This window comes from Chiloscyllium plagiosum, unplaced genomic scaffold (genome assembly GCF_037043375.1).
Source record: "Chiloscyllium plagiosum isolate Xiang-an unplaced genomic scaffold, Cpla_swu_hap1 HiC_scaffold_18, whole genome shotgun sequence".
Lineage (NCBI taxonomy): Eukaryota > Metazoa > Chordata > Chondrichthyes > Orectolobiformes > Hemiscylliidae > Chiloscyllium > Chiloscyllium plagiosum.
Window position 1 is genome coordinate 43,116,815 of NW_028270156.1, and position 24,329 is coordinate 43,141,143.

At 38.0% G+C, this 24,329-nt stretch overlaps 1 protein-coding gene across 5 annotated transcripts in view; it reads right to left on the minus strand.

Annotated features, from left to right (window-relative positions):
• Positions 1–24,329, minus strand: part of scube2 (signal peptide, CUB domain, EGF-like 2) — a 159,575-nt gene that overhangs the window by 26,031 nt on the left and 109,215 nt on the right. For 3 of the 5 annotated variants that reach the window (XM_043705873.2, XM_043705871.2, XM_043705872.2), the window contains 4 exons: positions 22,986–23,108; positions 21,511–21,678; positions 20,799–21,002; positions 7,569–7,736 (listed from right to left, as the gene is read on the minus strand). In XM_043705873.2, the coding sequence (XP_043561808.1) occupies positions 7,569–7,736; positions 20,799–21,002; positions 21,511–21,678; positions 22,986–23,108 (663 nt within the window). The remainder of the gene's footprint in view (positions 1–7,568; positions 7,737–20,798; positions 21,003–21,510; positions 21,679–22,985; positions 23,109–24,329) is intronic. The other 2 variants (XM_087996162.1, XM_043705878.2) reach the window with 2 other exon arrangements.

Sequence of the window (24,329 nt, forward strand, 5' to 3'; positions counted from 1 at the left end):
AGTTCACAAACATTGTTCACCAGAAGTAGAGAGACTGCAGAGGTCATCAACTTCAGGAGTTGGATACAACATAAAAAGTACTTCAATGACCTCAGAAGGGGAGGAATACTAAGTACTGAATTCCTCCTTTCTCCAACACAGGGTTACAGTCATTCACTCCCCTTCTTCATCAGTCCCAACATATCTGTCCTTATCACTCAGTACAAGGCTATACCACTTCCTAACCTTATTAACAACACATGAAATTTCCTTTTACTTTTTGCTTCAGCCACAAGCACTATTCTCCTCTCATCATGCAATCTTTGCAAAATCAAATGCTCTCAAGATTCTTCTTCACCACACTCAGTAATGAGATTCCAATTCAGCACATGCTCATCCTCTTTGCATATTTCTTATTATCCCTCTCAGCACATGCTTTTGTGTGACTATTCTGTTTAATTTGAGTGCATAGAAACTTTAATCGATTGACTAGACTTGTCTCTTCTAGATGATCCCTTGATCAGAAAACCAAAATAAGCCATGAAAGAATTACAGAACTTTGAGAGAAGCCAAGAACAGCCACTTATTAATGATGACGGTATATTCAATAAAATAATTAACCTGGTCCGAAAAGGAAATCACCTTCCAAACCTGAGGGATCAATTCAAGATCACAAATGAAATGAATATGGCCTTTAAATTAGAACAGGAAGCAAACCTCAGGAAGCATATCAGAATAATCTACATGGAATAACAACCAAAACCCATAACGCATAGTATGTAAATGATCAGAGAGAATGTGTAAAGCTACACTTCACCAGTAATGGGAAGCAATAGAAAAAAAAGGAAAAGAAAAACTGTTATGCAAACAACATTTCTCAAAGTAACTCGAAAGCAAAATGAACACAATTAACACGATCAGGGAGAAGCATTTACTTACTTCTTATAAAAAATTCCTCGGAAGCCAAATAAAAAACTCAAACAATAAACTTGGACAATCCCAACTCTGCCGCAGCAACAGAGATGGAAACCTAGTTATCTAACACGCATTCCTAATTTGAATAGATAAAAGGGAAATTGCAAATAGGAAAGCACTTCAGAGCATTAGAGCACTAAAGAGATTAAATTTGACAGATCAGTTTTCAAAGAATATATTCAAACCATGAAGCAACAGGTCTTCTGAATGTTTGCATTCCTTATTATTAAAAGGCATCAAGGACAAAATGTCTTTTAAGTTAACTTTGGAAAGGAATCAGATTACCAACACTGCAAATGTCCATTAGAAAGGCAGTTATGGTAATACTTTAAGTCTAAAATTGTCCACTTAGTCGCTTTCCTTCATAAAACAACACTAATGACCCTGAAAAACCCTGACATTGGGCCACTTTAATAAAAATATTAAGGCATAGTTTCCTTGAAGGGTCCAATGGATAAAGTACATGGAGTAACAAAGAGTATTGATGAAGGCAAAGTGGTGGACATGATCTATATGGACTTCAGTAAGGCATTCAACAAGGTTCCTCATGGTAGACTGGTTAGCAAGGTTAGATCACATGGAATATAAAGAGAGCTAGTCATTTGGATGGTAGCCATGGTGTGGAGGTGCCGGTGTTGGATTGGAGTGGACAAAGTTAAAAATCACACAGCACCTGGTTACAATCCAACAGGTTAATTTGGAAGCACTAGCTTTTGGAGCGCTGTTCCTTGATCAGGTAGCTGTGAAACAGGATCATACGGCACAGAATTTAGCAAAAGCTTACAGTGTCATGCAACTGAAATGATATATTGAACAAACCTAGGTTGTGAAAGCTAGTGCTTCCAAATAAATCTGTTGGAATATAACCTAGTGTTGTGTGATTTTTAATTTAGGCAAAAGTGAGGATTGCAGATGCTGGAAACCAGAGTTTAGATCAGAGTGGTGCTGGAAAAGCACAGCAGGTCAGGCAGCATCCGAGGAGCAAGAAAATCGAACTTTCAGGCAAAAGGTGGCAGATGGAGTTAAATTTAGATAAATGTGAGGTGCTGCATTTTGGAAAGGCAAATCAGGGCAGGGTTTAGACACAATGCTAAGTGCTAGGGAATGTTGCTGAACAAAGAGACTTTGGAATGCAGGATCATAGTTCCTTGCAGGTAGAGTTGCAGGTAGACAGGATAGTGAAGATGGCATTTGGTATGCTTGCCTTTGTTGGTCAGTGCATTGAGTATAGGAGTTGGGAGGTCATGTCGCAGCTATACAGGACATTGGTTCGGCCACTTTTGGATTACTGTGTGCAATTCTGGTCTCCCTGCTATAGGAAGGATGTTGTGAAACTTGAAATGTTTCAGAAAAGATTTAGAAGGATATTGCCAGGGAGGGTTTGAGATATAGGGGGAGGTTGAATAGGCTGGGGCTGTTTTCCTCCCAGAGGCAGAGCGTGATTTTAGACCTTCCAAATGCTGCCAACATGGTCTCTGTTGCCAAACAAATCCAAGAAAAATGTCTTGAACGTCACCAGTAACTCTTTATTCCATTTATCAACCTGACAAAAGCATCAGACTCAGTAAATCACAAGGCTCTATGGATTATACTCTAAAGATGTGGATATCCAAGCAACAATTACAATCCTTCAATTGCTTCATGATGATGTGACAGGAACCACTTTGAGTTAGAGGTGTGAAACAAGTGCCTCAAAATGGATTTGAGTAAAGCGAAGATAGGTAATAGCCCTCATGCTTTTTACAATCTGCCGTCTGGTGAAAGTATTAAGTACTGCCTCTTTGGAAAACTCTTAATCTCAGTCACTTCCATGTCTAAACTAAAGTGAACACCATAGATATAGGTGATCTGCAGTTTGTGGGTGACTGCATTGTTGTTTCCCGCTCTGCACCAGATTTGTAAGTCATTCTCGCTCTCTTCAATATTGCATACAATAAACACAGCTTGTCTTTGAATGTTGTGGAAACAAAATTTGTATCAACTCACATTTGGTCAATCAAATAATCCATCTCTCATACATGTTGAAGGGGACACTTTGGAGCATTTGAGGAAATCCTCTCCCTTGTCAGTCACCTCATGCAACAGGTACCATTGATAAGGTAATCCAACACCAGATCAATTATGCTAGTTCATCCCTCTGCAATTCAAGAAGACTTTTGCAATTCAACTGAAGCATTGTTCACAGCTGTTGTGATTATCACAATTTGGACTATAGTGAGACCTGTACTGTTTATCAGTGAAATAGGCACTAGAGAAGTTCCATTGCTGCATAGTTGGATTCAATGAGAGGTCTATCAAACAAACACGCTTGCATTCAGACAAAACTTGCGAAAAATCAACTTCAACAGACTGGGCACTGTGTTTAATTGGCTGACAATTGTTTTTTCATGCAGGTCCTGTTCTCAACTCTCAAATGGACTGTGTTCCACAGAAGGACAAAGAAATGTTTCAAAGTCATTCTGAATCTTTCCTTGAGGCCCAGCAGCATTGACATTAATAACTGGGAGGCTCCTGTTACTAAACATTCAAAAAAGTGATAAGTTACACTTTGAACTGCATCATACTTGGTGTTGCAACACCTTACTTTTGAGGCACAGCAGCAGGAGAGCAATTCTACACACTGGATGCTACCAGCCTGTGCAATATCCTGCTCCACATGCTCAAAGATTGTGGGTTAAAAATCTGCCTTTTCAGTTACAGATTTGGTGGACTAAGTCAGATAGGTGGCAAATATAGTTCAACATGGAGAAGTGAGAGATGAGACATTTGACAATCCATGTTCTTCTTGAAAATAAAGTACATAGAGTCAAAGTCATACAGCATGGAAATAGACGTGAGTTCTGAGGAAGGATCATTTGACCCAAAACATTAACTCTGATTTCTCTCCATAGATGCTACCAGACCTGCTGAGCTTTTCCAGCAAACTCTGTTTTTGTTTGTGGTAGAAACAGACTCTTCAGTCCAACTAATCCACACTGACCATGTTCCCAAATCAAATTACTCCAACTTGCCTGCGTTTGGCCTATATCCATTCAAACTTTTCCCAACCACTTATTTATCCAAATGTCCTTTAAATGTTGTAACAGTACCTGCACTTCCTCTGGCAGTACATCACACACAAAAACCATGATGTCAAAAAAATGTTGCCCCTCCTGTCCTTTTAAAACTTACTCCTCTCATCTTAAAAATATGCCCCCTAGTTTTGAACTCCTCCAGCCTGTGGAAAAGACCCTTGCTATTCACCTTATCTATTCCCTACCTGATTCCTCTATATGATCACCATCAACCTTCTAAACTCAAGTGGAACAAGGTCCCAGCCTATCCAAGCAATTTTTATAATTCAAACCCTCCATTCCAGGCAGCCTCCTGATAAACTGGGACCTGGCTGTGTTATGTGTATAAGTCATTAATGGTGACAGAGCATGTTGAGAGAGCAATGAATAAAACATGCAGTATTCTAGTCTTTATTAATAAGGGCAGAGAGTACAGATGAAAGACGATTATGTCGAACTTGCAGAAGATGTTAGTTCAGCCTCACCTGGAGGATTGTGTCCTGCTCCCAGTGTTGCACTTTAGGAAGGGTGTAAAGATTTTGGAGAATTGTGCAGAAGAGAACTATAAGAATGGTTCCAGGGATGATAATTGTTTGTCTGTTTTATCATTCAGACCTATTCTGGCTATTATATAACATATCTGCCATTTCATTTGTAGTCTAAAAGTAGCTACTTTGTCTTTCTCATCAGGAAAATCAAGCCTAGCTCCACATGGTAAGCGACTTTATATCTATGTCATTCTTGTTGATTGCAAATTAATTCAAAACAATTCTGCACCATATTGTTGCATTAACATTGCAACTGTTTGACTGTTGACTGTTGTCTGAGAAAAGTGAAAGAAAACTAGATCCACTAATATGCTGCCTCATAGTATCGTTCATTTAATTTGAATATCTGAATGTGAAAATATCATTGACAGGAACATATCAAAAGGAAGTGACTATTTAAATTATTTCTCCTTCACACAGGCCCAACAAGTTACTCCATTTTGTCTCAATCTTCAAAATCCCTTTTCAAATACTTATTAGCATTACCCAAACTTGGGAGGGTTATGGTGGAGGGAAGCAGGTTTAAGTGTAATTGAAGGAAATTCAATGGAGAAATATAATTCTGAAGTAATGGCAAAACATAAAACAGCATTTGATTGTGACTATTCATGCATGTAGTTTAAGTTAGTATCAGGAGCTTTGTTCAATTTGGCACACTATGGCACAGTCCCCAGAAGTCAAAATGGACCATTCCTAGCAACTTCAATACCATATATATTATCTACAGGACTTGGGAACAGAGGCTAAAAAAATGGTAGCCTTAAAGAAAAATGGCAAAGTATGGTTCACTCTAAAATTACTTTCTGAAAAATGCTGCATATTTACAAGTATATCTACACAAAACCCTCACATCGAACTGAAACGTATGCTTTGCATCTCCTGTGTATCCATGCCTGAGGAGGCGAAGAATTGTAAACCTTACCAAACTCTCACCTTCCAAGCCATTAACACCTCAAATCCTTCATGATACACAATCTAACACTTGCAACGTATAGGTTGTGTCCATATCTATCACCACACATATGCTTCTTCACCTTCCAACCATGATGAATTGGTGGGACAGCATCCTGAACTACAGGACACAATCTGGCCTCTAGAAAGACCTAAATGGTCGAACATAGTTGCCAAAGGCAATATTCTGCTCACATGTCCAAGGAGTTCCAATGCAGCCTATGATTTACCTGCATGGGTGTCTGTCTTACGTAATGGAAGACTTCCCTGTCATGAAACATCTGGAAATCCTTTTGTTTTCTAGCTATGAGAACCAAAGGAATTTCAAAGGCATTATAAAGCTATCCAGGGGGGATTATAATCTATTTTAAGAAAACTGCTTCCTTAGATTGCTCAATTGCCAAACTTTGTGCATGATGCTTTGAAATCAAATTATAATGAAAGTCTTAGTTGTCCTTTTCATCCTCTGCCTGGTGTGTGCCTGCACCAGTGGCACATTTCAATGGTATTTCATGTCCCAATTTTAAAGTCTATTCTGCACATTATTCCAATCATGTGGTCAAATATAAATAACTTAACTCAAATTGTCATTCCCTCCTCTCCCCAATGATAGCTCTGAGAGATTCCAATGGAAACTATTCAAAAACACTACTAATAAAATTACAGTTAAATGTAAAGGAAAAATAGTTTCTATTTGTATAAACGTCATTCATATCTTTGGGCATCTATTTCAAAATGCTTCACTTTTAATTAAGAACTTTTAAAATGTATTCTCTGTTACTATGTAAAGGTATAAGTAACCAACTTGTGCAGAGCAAGTTCCAAAGCAATGTGATCAATACAGATAGTCTGGTTTTGGCAGTAGTGGCTGAGTGGTTAATGTTGACCAGGAAATCTTCCCTGTTGTCCTTTGAATAGTAACATCTATAGTAACATTAAACTTAGTTTCTATTTGCCTATTCAGATATGTTGTAACTGAATGATAACACCTCCACCAATCTGGCATTTCTTCACATACTACGTCATTTGATCCCTCAAGTCAATCCTGTCTTTCAAGATGATCATGGCTGATCAGCCCAGGTCTTAACTCTTCTTTTTTGCCAGCTCAGCACAGACAGCAACTCCCTTATATATGAAAACCTTTTTCCACATTGTGTAAGTACTTTCAGTGATTTAGCCTCCATAACAGCCTGGAGTAGAAAATTCCAGTCATTCACTACCTTTTGGGAGAAGAAATTCCTTTCCATTTCAGTTTTGAATGCATGTTTGTTTATTCTGTAACTATGACCCCTAGTTCAAGATCCCTTCCCCAACCCCACCAGTGGAAAAATCTTAACATTTAATCTGACAAGGCTCCTGAGGACCAAGTAGGTTTCAATAAAATCTTTCCTCATTCTTCTAAACTCGATATGACTAGTGACTATGCATTCACCTAAAACTTAAACTTAAATTCTGAAGCAAAGTTTGAATCAATTTTCTACCTCTCAAAGTTCAAGCTTCTCTCTCATTTTTTTTGAGCTTTACAATCCTCTGTAAATTCAATATTATCCAACTCTGTTTACTGTGCCCTTACTCGCACCAACTGTCATTCACTGATCACTGCTGGAGTGATAATATACAACTAATCAAGCAATGGTTCAATTTTAAATTCTCACCCTTGTTTTCAAATCTCTTTAAGAACTCACCTTTTCCTATCACTGTAGTTTCCTCCAGCTCTACAATCCTCAGATATCGAATCAAATTTTCACTTCTTAAGCATCCTAATTTAAATTTAATTTAAATTTTAGTGGTGGCCTTGCCTTCAGCTGCTTAGGCTTTCCCTCAATCTTAATCGCACCATTTCTCATTTGTTGAAGACACCTTAAAACCTCTGACCAAGCTTTGGCTATTCTGCCTAATATCACTTTAGATGGCTTAATGTCTAATTTTGCCTCATATGTTTTTTTATTAATAGCCTCGAGTATTTTAAGAATCCAAGAATCGAAGAGATCCTCATTTCCAGCATGTTAATTGTACAATTTTATCACTATTCAATTTGTAATACCTTGTCAAAATGTCTCACCTCCACATTCTGAAACATTACGCGCACCAGGTGACTTTTGGTTCTCTTGGTTGTCAGAGTTTGGGCAGGGCTCACACGAAAGCTGTCCTTCTTCATCCTGATATGTGCCAGCAGGACATAAAATACACTTCTGTTCGCCATCATAGTACGTGCCAACACTACAACTAACTAACAACAGAAATTAGAAGGAACAGTCACTATATAGATGAAAAAGAACATTTTTTTTGTAAAATTGGTAGAATAACCTGCATATCTCATATAGACTTGGTGAAAAACATAAGAATTGTTTTTATGGAGCTAGGGATAAAATGTTGAAAGATAACTAAAGCAGACTGAGAGACACCAGTAAATATAATTGCAAACAGGTTTAAATCTGTTTTACATAAAATGTTGAAAGAATACCTGACCTTTCCTGCTGATTTTCAACTTACTTTTAGTTCAATAGAACATTCACACTTCAGTTATTACATTCTAAAGAATTATTTTACATTGGCATGTTTCTGTGTTTTGAATTTGGACCAATCATGCATGAACTACTCACATTTGTCATAGGCTTAGATTATTTTATTTTAAATAACCAACCGATTAATTATCTCAACTACACTATAAGTTGGGTTACTGCGTATTGTGAAACCCAAGTTCTTCCTGATGTTACTTATAATTTATTTCTTTCTGTATTTTTCAAATAGCCTGAACTTAGAATTTATTAGTCTAAAGACTACAGTGAAAGCATGTGGCAATGTATTCCCAAGAGATCCTTCAATATAAAGACATCATATGCAACACATATTTTCCCATAACTTTTTTAAATGCATGAAACCTTTTATCTAAGACATCCTACAGAATTTATGTGTTGCTCCTCAGCAGAAAGAAAAACTTCTTTCGATTTTTCTTTTCACAGGTGACATATTGACCTTTCATCATTGTCTTCTGTGGTTTTGAATATAAGTATTGCAAAAATCTCTCATGGAATTTTGCTTATTAACAGTATTCTAAAGAAAATATATTATTCTTCTATATTTAGCAGTTGTACCCTTCACTATAACTAGCCTTTTGCATGGTTCCCAAAGAATGTTAAAAACATTAATCTTAGGTTTTATTAAAAATATTTTTTTGCAATGAATTTATTGTGAACAAATGCTTTCCTAAGACACTCACGTATGTAGAGAACTTCAATCTTTTTCCACATAAATTGATGCTTACGTGCTATGTTGTGTTTTGAAGTGACAGAATATGAAATCACACTGGCAAATGCCCATGCACTAAATTCCTGTGATCATTGACAAATTGTCAACCAAAAGACACCAATCTTTGTCAGCATTTTGTCACAAGGGTGAAGGAAAAGAAGGACTAAAGGTGAGAATCACCGGATAATTCTCATACAATTCCTCTTTGCGGACTCCAGAAATGTGTGTGCCACATAGATTTTCCATGTGAAAAACAACTGTAAAACAGGGGCACATTTGTAACTTAAGTTTCCACGTTTTATGTTTAACAGGTGGCATTTTCACTTTTCTTCACTGGGGATAATAGAGTAAGGAAAACCACATTGCAATTTTGTTTTATCAAGTATTTTCTGAAGAAACTAGTTTGTTATTAAATAGTTCTATTAGAAAGAACAAACTGCAATAATCAGTTTGGCATGTCATTGACTTTGCAGGATATCAGTTGATGTAATTCTCACAGCCTAATTGATTGTTGTATAAGTGTAACAGCCTATGCCACTGATGTTAGCAGTTTATTATAAAGCTGACATCAGTAATGATCCAAGTTCAATGCAAATTTTTTTTTCCATTCCTCTTCCTTCACTATTTTTTCCTATCCTGAAGGCACCATCTTTTGTTACAGAGGAGCAGATGGACTCCAGTGGTCAAACTTCATTTGAAAACAAAAAATGCTTGAGATCACAGCAGGTTGGGCAGTTTCCGTGGAGAGAAAGTAAGCTAATGTTTCGAGTCCAGATGACTCTTCATCAGAGCTGAGGTGAATTTGTCACATCAGCTCTGATGAAGAGTCACCTGGACTCAAAACATTGGCTTGCTTTCTCTCCATAACTGCTGCCTGACTCGCTGTGGCCTCCAGCACCATTTTACTCCAGGATCTGCAGTAATTTGCTCCAGTCAAACTTCATTACTTAGCAGACTAATCAACCTACCTTTTTGGTCACCAAACAGAGTCATAGAGTTGTGCTGCACAGAAATATACCCTTCAGTCCAACTAGTCCATGCCTACCAGATATCCTAAATTAATGTAGTCCCATTTGCCAGCATTTGGTGCATATCCATCTAAACCCTTGCTATTCATATAACCATCCAGATACCTTTTAAATGTTGTAATTATATCAGCCTCCACCACTTTCTATGGCAGTCAGTCCATACATATGAACACTTCAGTATTTTGTGTCTATGGGCAAACCAATGAAGGGAAATCGATGCAAAATTTCTCAGTTTTTTTTGCCCAGAAATATGCTGTGTGCTCAGTTTGTCCACAAAGAACTTGCTGGGCTGACAGGATGTTAAAGTGTAAGAGAGACCAATTGTAAATTAAGTCTGAACAAATTCAAGCATACAGTTTAACTTTTGGTTTGTAAAAGCTCTATTTAGCAGAGTTATTGTTGTCACTTCTGTTTCAGACATTTGTCTCTGACTTTTAATACAAATGAAAAATCTGAATATTATAATCGCAAGGGAAATTACTCACTTTTTGTGTTACCTGCAAGAGGAAGAAAATGAAGAAATGAGAAATGTAGTATGCCGAACTACACCAAAACACAGGAAAGACAGGGAGAGAGAGAACGAAAGGATATTTTAAGCCCTCCTGAGAGATTTGTGTGCCATCCTTAAGACAGCACCTGCAAGAAGACAGCACCTGCAAGAACACAGCACTGCAACATCGGCATGTGCTGAAGTTTCTGGAGTGAGACTTGATCCCATGACTTATTGACCAAGAGGTCAGACTACAACTACTTAGCAAAGATTGACATTTATCCATCCTTAACACATGTGGTTACAAAACTGTCCATACAGATACTGTCAAAACCTTCAGAATATTGAACCTGAATAGATCTTCCTCTCGAAGACTAGAACCCATGGCCTTCATAACAGCATGGTAAGTATTCACAAAGGATTCTTCCATTATGTAAAAAATCTATTTCCCTATAAGCCTGAATTCAGATTTACTGGAGTTCATGGTAAACTAAATTTAAACTAAGAAATAATGCATATTTGCAGACAATAGACTTAAGTTATTTGCATATTTATCTGAAAGCACAAAATAATCAAAACTTTTCCAAGCAGCAACTACAATTATTTTACTCATTTAAGTGCAGGTAACAATTCTTTATCCGAAATCTGAAAAGCTCCAAAATCCGAAGTTTCTTTCATGAAATTTTTTTCTCGTTAACAAGGTTGTTTGGCGTGCAAACAGTTAACCCAACTCCACACCCACTCGACCCACTGGGGGCGTGGCCCAACACTGGCAGACATCAGTTTTGTCTCAGAGCCCGTACTACTCATAGGTGCGTCTGCTGCTCAGTAAGAGTTTTAAACATTTCACCGTTAAACTGTCACTTATTCCGAAATCCAAAAAACTCTGAATTCCAAAAGCCGGCTAATCACAAAGGTTTCCGATAAAGGATTGTGTACATGTACTGTATCTTTCAGGTGTCCACTTTCAAAGTATTTTTGTAAATGGTGCCTGCTCAAAAAACTGTGGAAACTGGGTTTTCCAAACAATAGATTTCCAAACTGCAAATGTTACATTACACTTAGCATATTTTTAAACTGCTGTCCTTATATGATCCAAATTCTGATGATATGCAGTTGAGGAATAAAAATATATATTGCATTTAACATTTATTTCCAACCAATTACTAGAATTGAAGTGTTTTACCAGCACAGGAAGTGTCAACAAACACTGCTATATTTAGAATAAAGACTGACACGATCCAGTAACAAAATCTAAATAGGCTGATCAAAAAATGATCAATCAATATGTGTGAGTAATAACAAATGGAACATGTAATATTTTCAAATTTAAAACCTTACAATAATAACTTCTTGTGTTATATCACAATCCTTTGAAGAAATGAGCCATTATATTGATTTACGTAGTCAAATGTGTACACACATTTACATTTTATTGAGTTCAACCAACATTAGAAAGCCTTCCTTATCAAGCAGTCATGGTTATTCATTCATACACAAACAAACATGGATGAAAAAACATGCACAACAAAGGTTACTGGAGATGGTTCCTTGCACATTACTACTAACTTGTGAAAAGAGCTGCTACCATTCTCCAGACTTGTAAAACTATCTGAAGTTCTGTAATATCACATGGATAAATGCCAATCAAACTGACTGAAAACATAGTGAAGTTGTTTTAAATTTAGTTCCTGTTGCATTGGCACACAATTTCTAATAAAGTAGTTACTCATTGAATCATAGAATAGTTACAGCAAAAGAGGAGGCTATTTGAACCATTGTGTCTATGCTAGCTCTTTGCAAGAGCAAATCAGTCAGTCCCACCTTTCTTTCCCTGTCCTTTTCCACTGACTTAAAAATGTGAAAACCTGCAGCATAATGTCCAACAAAATTAAGTCATACAAAAATAGGGCTTAGGAAAATAAGTCTTACTTAGTGATTCTTTCTAGAAATACTAGTGATGACATTCAATGTTCATGAACACCATAAACCATAATAAATGCAAACTACTCAATAATTATTGATTAAAACACAGAATGGAGTCTATTGATATTATTTCAACCCATCAATATGCTGCTATATTGCAACATATTCTGAAGTGTATAAATGTAACATGCACAAATGTAGTCATTTCTTTCATTTCTTAGCCTTTTTCCTTTTGGTACACTCTCCCTCGACTTGCCCCATTTTCCCTCAACATTACCTTTACCAATCATGCCCTCTCTGTAATGATTCAGTGTCTAATAACATCATCCCTAGTGTGATATTAAGCCTCATATTCACATCAAAGAGGTTCCCAGCATGATCCTTGAAGTTAGCAGAACTTAGCAGAGCACTGTGGTAATGTAGTGTCCACAAACTAGAGATGGAAGGAAAAAAGCGGCCAGACTTCTCATTCTTGAGAGCAATGTAATTCTTGGTCTTCAGGAGTAAAGAAATAAAAAAAACAGAAACAAGCAAAATAAGTTAGCCTTCAGCATGCAAAAGATCAATGAGTATGGTACATCCAGTGAGAAGCCCAGGTTTGTTGAGGAACAATGGCCGATGTTTACAAAATAGTTCATGAATCACAACAATGTTATGTCCCAACAGGAAGAAGAATTCCATAAAGGGGACAAACTGACCATGGTTAACCAAGAATGATAAGTATAGTATCAAATTGAAAGAAAATACATCCAACATGGCAAAAATTGCTGTAAACTAGAGGATTGGAAAAGATTTAATAGCTAACAAAAAATAAGTGAGAAAGAGAAAATAAACTATGATGGCAAACTAGCAAGTAATATAAAAATGGACAGTAAGAGCATCTTTAAATATATTAAAAAAAGAGAGTCTAAAGTGAACATTAGTACCTTAGAGAACATGGCTGGGGAAATAATAATGGGAACCAGAAAATGACAGTGGAGTTGAATAAAAATTTTTCATCAGTCATCAGTGTAGAGGTCATTAATAGTATTCCAAAAGATACTAAATAATCAAGGTGCACAAGGAGAAGGAGGGAATAAACATAATATCACTGGAAAAAAGTACTAAGGAAACTAATGCAGCTAAAGGCCAATATGTCACCTGGACCTGATGCTTTACATCCTAGAATTTTAAAAGAAGTAGCTGCAGAGATAGTAATGCACTAGTAGTAATCTTCCATGAATCCTTAGATTCAGGAAAAATCCCAGAGGCTTAGAAAACTGTGGGTGCCACACCCTTATTCAAAAAGGAGTAAAAATCAGGTAGGTCAGTTAGCTTAACATCTGTCACTGGGAAGATGTTAGAACCTATTACAAAGCATCTAATACAGAACATGTAAAAATATACAATAAAAATCAAACATAGTGAAAATGGCTTCAGGCAGAAGAAATTATGTCTGACAAATTTATTACAGTTCTTTGAGGAGATATCAAGCAGGATAGGTAAAGATGAACCAGTAGATGTTTTATATACAGATTTCCAAAAGGCACTCATGAAGGTACTACACTCAGGGATACTGAATAACAAAAGTGCACATGGTGTTCAAGGTAATATATTAGCATGCATAGAAGATTTTTAGCTAACAGAAGACCAAGTTGGAATAAAGGGGCATTTTCAGGATGGCTAACTCTAACTACTGGAGTACCAAAGGTATCAGTGCTGAAGGCACAAATATTTACAATACATATCAATGTCTTCAATGACAAGTGAATGTAATATTGTGATGTTTGTAAATGATACAAAACTAAGTGGGAAGGCAAGTAGTGAGGATGACACACTGAGTGCAAAGGTTGAGTAAATGGGTAAAAACTTGACAGTTGGAAAATTATGTGAGAAAATGAGAGATTGTGCACTTTGGCAAGGAGCATAAAGACCAGAATATTATTTAAATTGAGAAAGATAGCAGAAATCCTCAGCACAGACAGATTTGAGGGTCCTTGTGCATGAATTACCAAAGCTAAATAAGTAAGATTTTAGCGTTCATTTCAAGTGGAATAAAAGTAGGGAAATCTTGCTAAATCTTTACAGGCACAAGTGTGGCCGCTGCAAAAACTGTGAACAGTTTCTCCTCTAATCTAAGAAACATATACACTCAAATTGAAGATAGTCAAGTAAAGTTTCATTTGGTTGATTCCAAGTATGGAGGGAAGTTTCCTACAAGGAGAGGTTGATTAGGTTGGGCTTGTAGATTAGATTACTTAGTGTGGAAACAAGCTCTTCGGCCCATCAAGTCCACACAGACCCTCCGAAGAGCAACTCACCCAGACCCATTCCCCTCCATTTACCCCTTCACCTTACATTACGAGCAATTTAGCATGGCTAATTCACCTAACCTGCATATTTTTGGACTGTGGGAGGAAACCAGAGCACCTGGAGGAAAGCCACGCAGACACAGGGAGAATGTGCAAACTCCACACAGACATTTGCCTGAGGTGTGAACTGAACCCCGGTCTCTGGCGCTGTGAGGCAGCTGTGCTAACCACTGTGCCACCATGCCTCATTGTATGCATTGGAATTTAGAAGAAAGAGAGGAGATCATATTGAAACATGAAATTCTTAGAGGGCTTGACAGGATAGATGTGGAGAAGTTGTCTACCTTTGTGGGAGAGTTTTGAACCAGAGGACACAGTCTCAGTATAAAGGATTTAAGACAGAAATTAGGAGTTTTTCTTTTCCTCTTGGGAAGTAATCGATCTGTGGAAGTTTCTTACTGCAGAGAGCTGCTGAGGCCGTCTTGATAAGTATATTCAAGGATAAGATAGATTTTTATTGAATAAGGAAATCAATAGTTATGGGGATAAGACAGGAAAGTGGAGTTAAAGATGATCAGATCAGTCACAATCTCACTGAATGGCAGAACAAAGTCAATGATGTGAATCGGAATGGGACTATTTGATGCCACCCTTTTGGCGCCGATCATTTGGCCCTGCCGTTTTGGCTCTAAACTGTTTTAGCGCTCATTATATTGGCGCTGAGCTGTTTTGGTGCCAATTCAGAATAAAAAAAAGTCTTGTAGAGCCCATAAGAAATTTGTTTTAATTGCATTGTAAGAAATAAATCTAATTCTTTTTATTCATTATTTTTAACCTATTCATTATAAAAACAATTTCTACATTTTGCTACATTTATCAAACACATATAGATAACCATTGTGTGAAAATTTTGGTTTGTCTCTCTTGCTTAGAGTGTTTTCAGCCATTTCTAGTATGGGCTCTACAACAAAATAGAAAGAAAATTGTGTTACAGCTTTGTGAAGACAGAATGTGAAGACAGAAGGACGTAAGTATCATCAAGGCAGTAGATGACGATTAACAACTGTTAAATTAGAAAATGATTACATTGGGTCATTAGTCATCCTCTCTTCTTTAACCAAACAAGACATTTTTTATTCTGAATTGGCGCCAAAACAGCTCAGCACCAAAGTAATGAGTGCCAAAACAGTTTAGAGCCAAAACGGCGGGGTCAAATGATCGGCGCCAAAAGGGCAGCGCCAAAACGTACCTGATCCGATGCGAATTGCCTGCTTCTACTCCTCCATCTTCTGGTTAAATGTGAACCAGACTTTTAATGCTACATGTACCGATTGCAGTATTATTTTGGCCCATTCCACATAATAGACAAGCAGGAGGCTGGAGGAAAACAACAAGCCTGGCAGCATCAGGAAGTGGAGAAGCCAACGTTTTGGGTATAACTCTTCTTCAGGACTGGGTAGCAGGAGGATAGATCCACAAATAAAAGCGTGATAACATGCACTGCTGTTCCTGATCAATTATCGCCCACATACCTTTGTGCACACCTAAAGTAGAAACAAAGAGGTGTGCTCATGCAACTCAGATTTCATGAACAAAAACAGAAGGTGCTGGAGAAGCTCAGCATGTTTGGCAGCATCTGTAAAGAAAAATCAAGAGTTAATATTTTGGGTCCGGTGACCCTTCCTCTGGTTTCATGATGTCAATTAACACAAAATATCATAAGTCCCACCCAGTTGCCAACTCACTGAATGAAACACAGAGCTGGAGGTTGAGTGACACATAGATTAGATTTCATCGGGCATCAGAGTCTCCACAGTCCTCTCATTAAAATGTCAGAGGGAGTCCAGCCAGAACCCCTTTAGTTGCCCAACTACAACTTAACCTTCACTGCTTTAAAGTGACACCTCGGCTAGGAGGAAATCTGCTGTAGAAAGCTGATGGATGATCCACAGCTCTACAGTCCCAGCAGCACCAGTTGGAGTGGGACCAATGGCAGTTCACCATGCTAATTCTGGGATTACAGCCTCAATGGGTAGAGTGAGAATGAATGTAGGGAGAGTGTGTACTGGGTCTTGAATGAGATGGGTTAAGGGACATGTGGAGATAACTTTTGGAAGTATTCTTCCAATGAGCTGAGGAGCCTGCATAATCCTGACTGCTAAAGCTTTTGGGCTTTGAGGTTTGACCTTAGACATTCCTGGTTATGGCTTCCTTTTTTTCTTAACTACTTCTGTCTTTACTTACCTTATTGTGCACACAGCATTTCAGAGGTGCCATTCTTATTTCTTTATAGTGGCTGGGGGAACGAGAAATAACAAAAGCAACAACCTCAACAAGAAGGGTGAATAGTCTGTTAGAAGACAACAAGGTAAGTGGATTGCTTGTCAAGAACTTTCCCAAATCCCATGCTCTATAGACCAACTGTGAATACTGATGTGTTGGGTTTCTCAGAAACAATCTGTGAGAAGGTTGTAGTCCTTCAAGGCAGGCAGTGGCTAAGCTCTAGACCTTCCTGTAACAAGATGTGCTGCCATCTGGGTCAGGTAGTCATGCTTAGTCATACCATTACCACATTTTGGTTTGAATCAGATTTCTTACAAGCTGTTGCAGGAGACATTCAGCATTATTTCCCAGTCTGCATTGGTTATGGCTCTTGGAGGCCAATCATCTCAGTCCCAGGACATCCATGCAGACATTCCTCAGAATAATGTCCTAGGCCCTAACATCTTCAGTCGCTCAATCACAAAATCAGAAGTGGGGATATTCACTGATAAGCAGTACAATAACCAGTACCGCTTGCAACTCTTCAAATATTGAACTAATTTATGTCCAAATGCAGTAAAACCTGCATAAGATTCAGGTTTAACCGAGAGTCTGGGAATGCTGTGGCAAGGTACCCATCTCCTGACTCTGAAGTCTGTTCATCATCTATAAGGCAAAAGTCAGGGTTTGACCTGGAGCTCCAAAAACACTCAATAAGCTTGACATCAACCAAGACAAAGCATCCTACACCTTAAACATTTGCTGTCTCTGCCACCAGTGCACAGTGGCAGAGCTGAACAACATCTACAAGATGCACTGCAGCGACTGACCAAATTTTCCTCACCAGCAGCTTGCAAATCCACAAAAACCATCACCTAGAACAGGGCTACCCAAAATAGAATCAGGAATGCCAAGTGGGATCACAAGCTGAAATTTTAGAGTCGTGAGTTCAGAGGCAGCAATGATTACTATTTAGCTCTGCACTCCACCACCTCCCCCCAACTTCCTGCCCTGCCCCAAACATCCTCGCTCCACTTTCAGTACTCACAGAGGAGTCGTGCAAATTTCAAGCCTCAAAATAGGGTTACCGTTGTAAAATATTTAGGAAGCACTGACCGAGAAGGACAAGGGCAGCAGAAACATGGGAACACCACTGTTTACAAGTTCCTTTCCCAGAACTGTGCAGCATTTGTTTAAGGTCATTCGGTAAAAATCTTAGAACTTCCTAACAGCAACTTGGTGTAACTGCACCAACTGGACTGCGACAATTCAAGCCAAAGCTCACCACTGCCTTCTCAAGGAAAATAAAGGATCAGCAACAAAGGCCAACTTTGTCAGAGATATCAATTAAGGCCTTATTTGTGAAGGAAAGTCAATTGTATGGGAATGACACCCTAAGAGTGGGAGCCATATTGAGCTACAATGCATAGTGGCTCATCCTTGTTCTGCTGGAGAATGTAGAAGATAAGTGATGTCTTGAAAGCCGCAATTCACCTGGCATACCAAGATATAACATATGTTGGAGCTTCGAGTCTGTATGGCAGCTATTAGAACTTCTGCAAAGGTTGTAAAAGCTGGTAATATTGGATTTGGATCTGATCATCCACTATTATATCCTGGACGTGGTCACTCAATCTAAGGTAGTCTGCACAATGATGATATCACACAAGCTAGAAATGGACTCCTCCATGCTTGTAGTAAAGGTGTGGAAATTCTCAACACCAATATGGCAACTATTTGCTTGTCTGATGCATGCAAATTTTATTTCATTGCTGGGTTTCTGAAGTCCACATCACTGTCCAGTGCAGCAGAGCTTGGAGACAGTTTTATACTTTGGTGGGTTCCTCCTGGGCTCTCCCTGCCATCATTACCTGCTCCTGTTCATTTACGCTTGTTGTTTCATTAATCATAGAATAATTATGGGACAGGCATTCAGTCTATGCTGGCCATCTAAAGAAACAATTCATCTTATGCCACTCCCCTGGCATTTTCATATAGCCCTGTATACCTTTCAGATAATAATTGAATTCCCTCTTGAATGCCTCAATTGAATCCACCTCCTAAATAGATTGGGCAGTGCCTACCAGACTCCAATGATTTGCTATGTAAAAATATTTTTCTACATGAAGCGATTGCTTTATTTGCCAAATGCCTTAAATTTATTCCCTCTCGTTCACGATCCTTCCTGAAATAGGAACAATTTCTCCTTGTCTACTCTGTACGGACCTTTGATAATGTGAATACCTCTATCATATCTTCTCCAAGGAAGGCAGTCCTATTTTTTACAATGTATTTGCATAACTGAAATTCCTCTCTCCGAAATCATTCTCACAAATCTTTTCCCTGATGCCAACACAAGCTGAGTGTCCAGAACTGGATGCCACACACCAGTGTCTTATGCAGATTTAACATAACTTCCTTGCTTTTGTATTATATGCCCTATCTGCTGAAAAATGTGTTGCTGGAAAAGCGCAGCAGGTCAGGCAGCAAAGGAGCAGGAGAATCAACGTTTCGGGCATAAGCCCTTCTTCAGGAATGAGGAGGGTGCGCCAAGCAGGCTAAGATAAAAGGTAGGGAGGAGGGACCTTTTATCTGAGCCTCCTTGGCACACCCTCCTCATTCCTGAAGAAGTGCTTATGCCCGAAACATCGATTCTCCTGCTCCTTTGATGCTGCCTGACCTGCTGCGTTTTCCAGCAACACATTTTTCAGCTCTGATCTCCAGCATCTGCAGTCCTCACTTCCTCCTTTATGCCCTATCTGCTGTCTGCTTTATTACTTGCTAGTTTTAATGATTTATGCACAAATACCCTCAAATTCCTGTGGTCCTGCATCCCCATTAGTATATCACCCTTTATTTTCTATTCTCTCTCTGCATTCTTTCCACAAAAATGAATAACTTCATATTTTTAGTGCAAATCCCTCCAGCAGTTTTTAATCCACACTGATACCAATCTTCATGCTGATGCTTGAGAGAAATGGACAGATGTCAGTTTGTTTTTGGAAAGATTGTTATTCTAGTATACCTAAGAGTCCTTCTGAAGAGAAGGACCAAAAGGAAATAGAAAAGGGACAAAAGGTTGGGGGGCACTGACGAGCTGGGCTTCATAATACAGGTTAAAGTTGTTAAAGTATTTGAATGTATAACTTCTTGAAGTACATAAAGGGGTGCTAGAAATAAATACACTCCCAGCTTGAATAAAATGCAAGCTTCATTATATCCAATTTGCATCACTACTTCCAAAACCCTCCCAATGAAACTAAAAATTAACTATTACATGCATGGAGTCTCATTTCTTCAGGTTTTAATTGCTGTTGAATATTTTAAAAATCACCATCATTTTTCTTTTATATCTTTTTTATCTTCATTCCATTCTGTTTCCATCCTTTTATTCCTTTCTATACTTGAATTGACATTTAATTCACTCACATAGATTTACCCTTTCCTCATTTACCCTTGCACTTTTATTTCACAATACTTCAATTTGATTAAAGAGATTAGCAGTTGCTTGCTCTGTCCAATCAGATTCAAGCAGGCCTTTATCTCTTGTTGTGCAATTATCAACTTATGCTTTCAATGCCTTGCCACATTAAAAAAATAGTCAAAACTGTATGTGCAAGGGCAAGTTGAAACAATCAAAAATGCGAGATCTTTCGCCATGGCAAACATTGGCTACCAAATGTACAATACAAAGCCAATGTTTTTAACATGCAATTAATAAATATATGCAGAGAGGTCCATATGAACTTTGTATGTAAAATACTGTATAAACTTCCCATGCACAATTAAAATTGATTAAAACAAGAAATACACAAAGAAAATAAAAGTCAAGATAACCATAATTTGAAACATTATTTAGTTTAGTGAAAATAGTGATAATTCAGTATTTCAAAAAATTACTTCAGTTGCACTGTGAATCTCACACAAGGATGTCCTCCTATGAGCTGGCAGGCAATGAATTCTGAGCCTTTTTAATGAATGGACAAAATATTGTCGAGTAGTAAGCGCAGAAACATAAAAACTAGGGCTTAGCGTGTTTTACCCACCACATCTGTTGTTCTGAAGGACCTGACCAGTTCCACATGGTTCATGTAAATCTACTGCTTTTACTGTTTTCTTAGCCACTTCATAGTCAGTTCCAGCTACACGCAGATAGAACTGTTCTCTGTTGATTGACTTCCTCAGTGTTCTAGTTGTTTTGCGAAGCCTTTTCTCAGTCTTCCTTCGTGTGCACCCGAAATCACAAGTTTCTACAAGATAACGGTAGAGCCAATCATACAAACACATGAAATAATAAGTCTACTCAACAGAATCTCTAAAAACCTTGACAGGAAAGCACCAAATCACCACTGACAATATCAACATGCTTTACTTGCATCACTAATTAATTTAAAATACAAGATAAAAATATGGTCAATCAACACCATAGAAATCAGTTGTATACAACAGAGAAATGGAGATATTTCCTTCAGATATGTAAAGACAAATTAACGGCCTTCATCTTTTTTTTCCTAAATAATGCACCCACATAAATATTGCATATAAATCTTTAGTTAGCCTGGAAGAATACAAGATCAATCATCAAATATAACTCAATTCTTTTGGGGATCTGCCTCAACCTAATTGAAGGCTACACCACTTCTAAAAACAGGAGATACTTTTGTGAAGAACAGAGGAAAGGAGAAAGAAATGATAGAAAATAAATAATACTCTTAAGAAGAAATACATAAGTTCACCTTGTGGGTTCTTCAAACAAACCTGTCACTTCCTCTGGTTTCATTTCCACCTCAAATACAGCATAAATGATTGACCCCACGTTTGTCATTGCCTTGTGTTTCCAATTCTCATGACTTCTCTTGAAGGAACTGCATTTCACATTTACAAAGTTCAGCTGACAGTTCTTTGCACGAGGAAAGTTATGCTTTTCTGTGTGTTGACATAAAGACAAAAGAGCAGAATTAGTAAGAATAGGAGGTTTTAATTAATTAAACATACTTAAACATGTGGAAAGTATAAAAGTCTGTGCTAGATTTATTTTTCTAGAACATTTAGGTGGGTATTTAAAAATACATGGCTATGAGTACATAACTCTTTAATCATCACTAATTTCAATATCATTTGTTTTAGTTGAACAGTTGCGCCAGAGAGGAAAGGAGATCATATACTGATTAAACGGTGTTATGGATCATCATACACACAGTTTTAAAATAAATTTTGTTCACAGGATTTGCATTGCTGGCTAGGTCAGGATTTATTGCCCATCCAGATGTTAGTGAATTTAAATTTCACCATATTACCATGGTGGGGTTTGAACTCATGACCCTAGAACATTGGTCTGGTGTTCTGGATTGCTAGGCCAGTGACATTACCACAACAGTACCAGCTCCTCTATACTGCAGGTACTGACAGTTGCTAGGTTTTGTTCTCCTCAAGAGTGCCAGTCACCTTCATCAATCTGCAAAGCTGTCTTTATTCATGTATGATTCCAAACAGTTAATGTTGACAAGCTATCTACCCTGAGCAAATTAGCCAAGCCCAAGTCTGCACTTGTTAATGTCTATACTTAGAAAAGATCGCTGGATCAGGACCAGGAACAAAAAACAGTTTTTTTACTCCTTCCCAAGTCAGGGAGGTTGAAGCCAATTTCAGTATCCCAGTTTACCACAAATGCGATCAACTGATTCAGCTCAAACCTGGAACCTTCTTCCTGTATGGCTGTTACTTACATGCTAATTGTCGCATAAAGAATTCAAAGGAAATGTTAATTCTGTTAGTTTTGCTATTTATCTGTATAATTTGTACAGCTAATTGTGTCACAACCACCTGATGAAGGAGCGGCTCTCTGAAAACTAGAGCTTCCAAATAAACCTGTTGGACTATAACCTGGTGTTGCGTGATTTTAACTGTATGAAAAATGATTGTATTTGGTTTTGACTGAACTGAATTTTAGTTTGAGGATGATTAGTGAAGGCGATGATGGAAGACACTGACACAATTAACTTTAGTTTGTAAATTAATAGTTGCCCACAGCAGAATAACACCACAAGTGATCCAAGTTTCAATTATTTTCCTGATTCTCTTGTGAAGAACATGTCAGTTTGCTACTTTAATTCTTCCTGTTGGGCCAATAGCTGAAATTGTGCAAATGGAGCAGTAATACTTCAAGCAATTATTTGCTTTTTTGATTGAACAGCTCAAAATTACTTTCATTTCTTAGAAATGTATCTATGTACCTGAAGAGATCTGCTTTAGACTGCTGTTAATCTTCTCTTTGATTCGGCTTAGCTCACATCTTCCTGCATTGATTTTAAAACTTGCTGTAGTCTTTACTATTGGCAGGATTGTAGCATTCAATCCTGAAAAGAAAGAGGCAGTATTTCTTCAGAAATTTTAGTGTGCAACAGAACACGACATGGATCTGCAGATAAACACTGGTTGCAGGGTCTAATGGATAAGGTGTCTGATTTCAGTGTTAACTGAGGTCCTATTAGAAGATTGCAGGTTCTAGTCCTGTTGTGGTCATCTTCAAGCAATAAATCCGTTTATTGAGGACTCTTATTGCACAGTGGTAATACCCCTATCTCTAAGCCAGGAGGTCAACTGTCCCAGAGGTGTATAATAACATCCCTGAACGGGTTCGTTAGAAAATAGTTTTTTTGTGCACCAACCACCTTCACACTTATAGAATGCATTTGCATTCATTGCTTGCTTGCACTGCAAATTGAAGGTTTTATCCTTAATTGCACTAATTCACTGGTGGAATTTCACCTCCTTTTCTTTCTATTAGGTTTATCTTAATTCCAATCTTCTTTTGCCTTTTTCATTTTCTATGATTTAACATTGAATTAAATATTCTAATTGATATTTCTTGGCTTATAATGTGTTGGGTACAGCAAGATTCAATACTTAGATTCTACAATAAGGACTGGACTGTACATAAACTATTCACTTTTTTCTGATGACACAAAGTTAGCTGGTGGGCGGCACGGTGACACAGTGGTTAGCACTGCTGCCTCACAGCGCCAGAGATCCAGGTTCAATTCCTGCCTCAGGAGACTGACTGTGTGGAGTTTTCACATTCTCCCCGTGTCTGCGTGGGTTTCCACCGGGTGCCCCAGTTTCCTCCCACAGTCCAAAAATGTGCAGGTGAGGTGAATTGGCCATGCTAAATTGCCCGTATTGTTAGGTGCAAGGGTAAACGTAGGGGAATGAGTCTGGGTGGGTGTGCTTCGGCGAGTCGGTGTGGACTTGTTGGGCCGAAGGACCTGTTTCCACACTGTAAGTAATCTAATTTAATAAACCTCTGAAAGAATTTCAATAGGGGTCGGTTGAATAGGCAAAAACAAAGCTGGATGATGGAAAGTGGTGAGGTTATCCTTCTCAAATGATGACAGAATTGGAAATGTTTGCATTCAAAAACATGAATGTCCATGTACATGAACCACTGAAGGTTAACAGCCAAAGCTAACAGCTAGCAAATAGCAAGGATTATAGTATGTTAGCTTTTCACAGAATCCTAGAACTTGTATAATGCAGGAGGAGACCATTCAGCCTAATGTGCCACACACCAGCTTTCC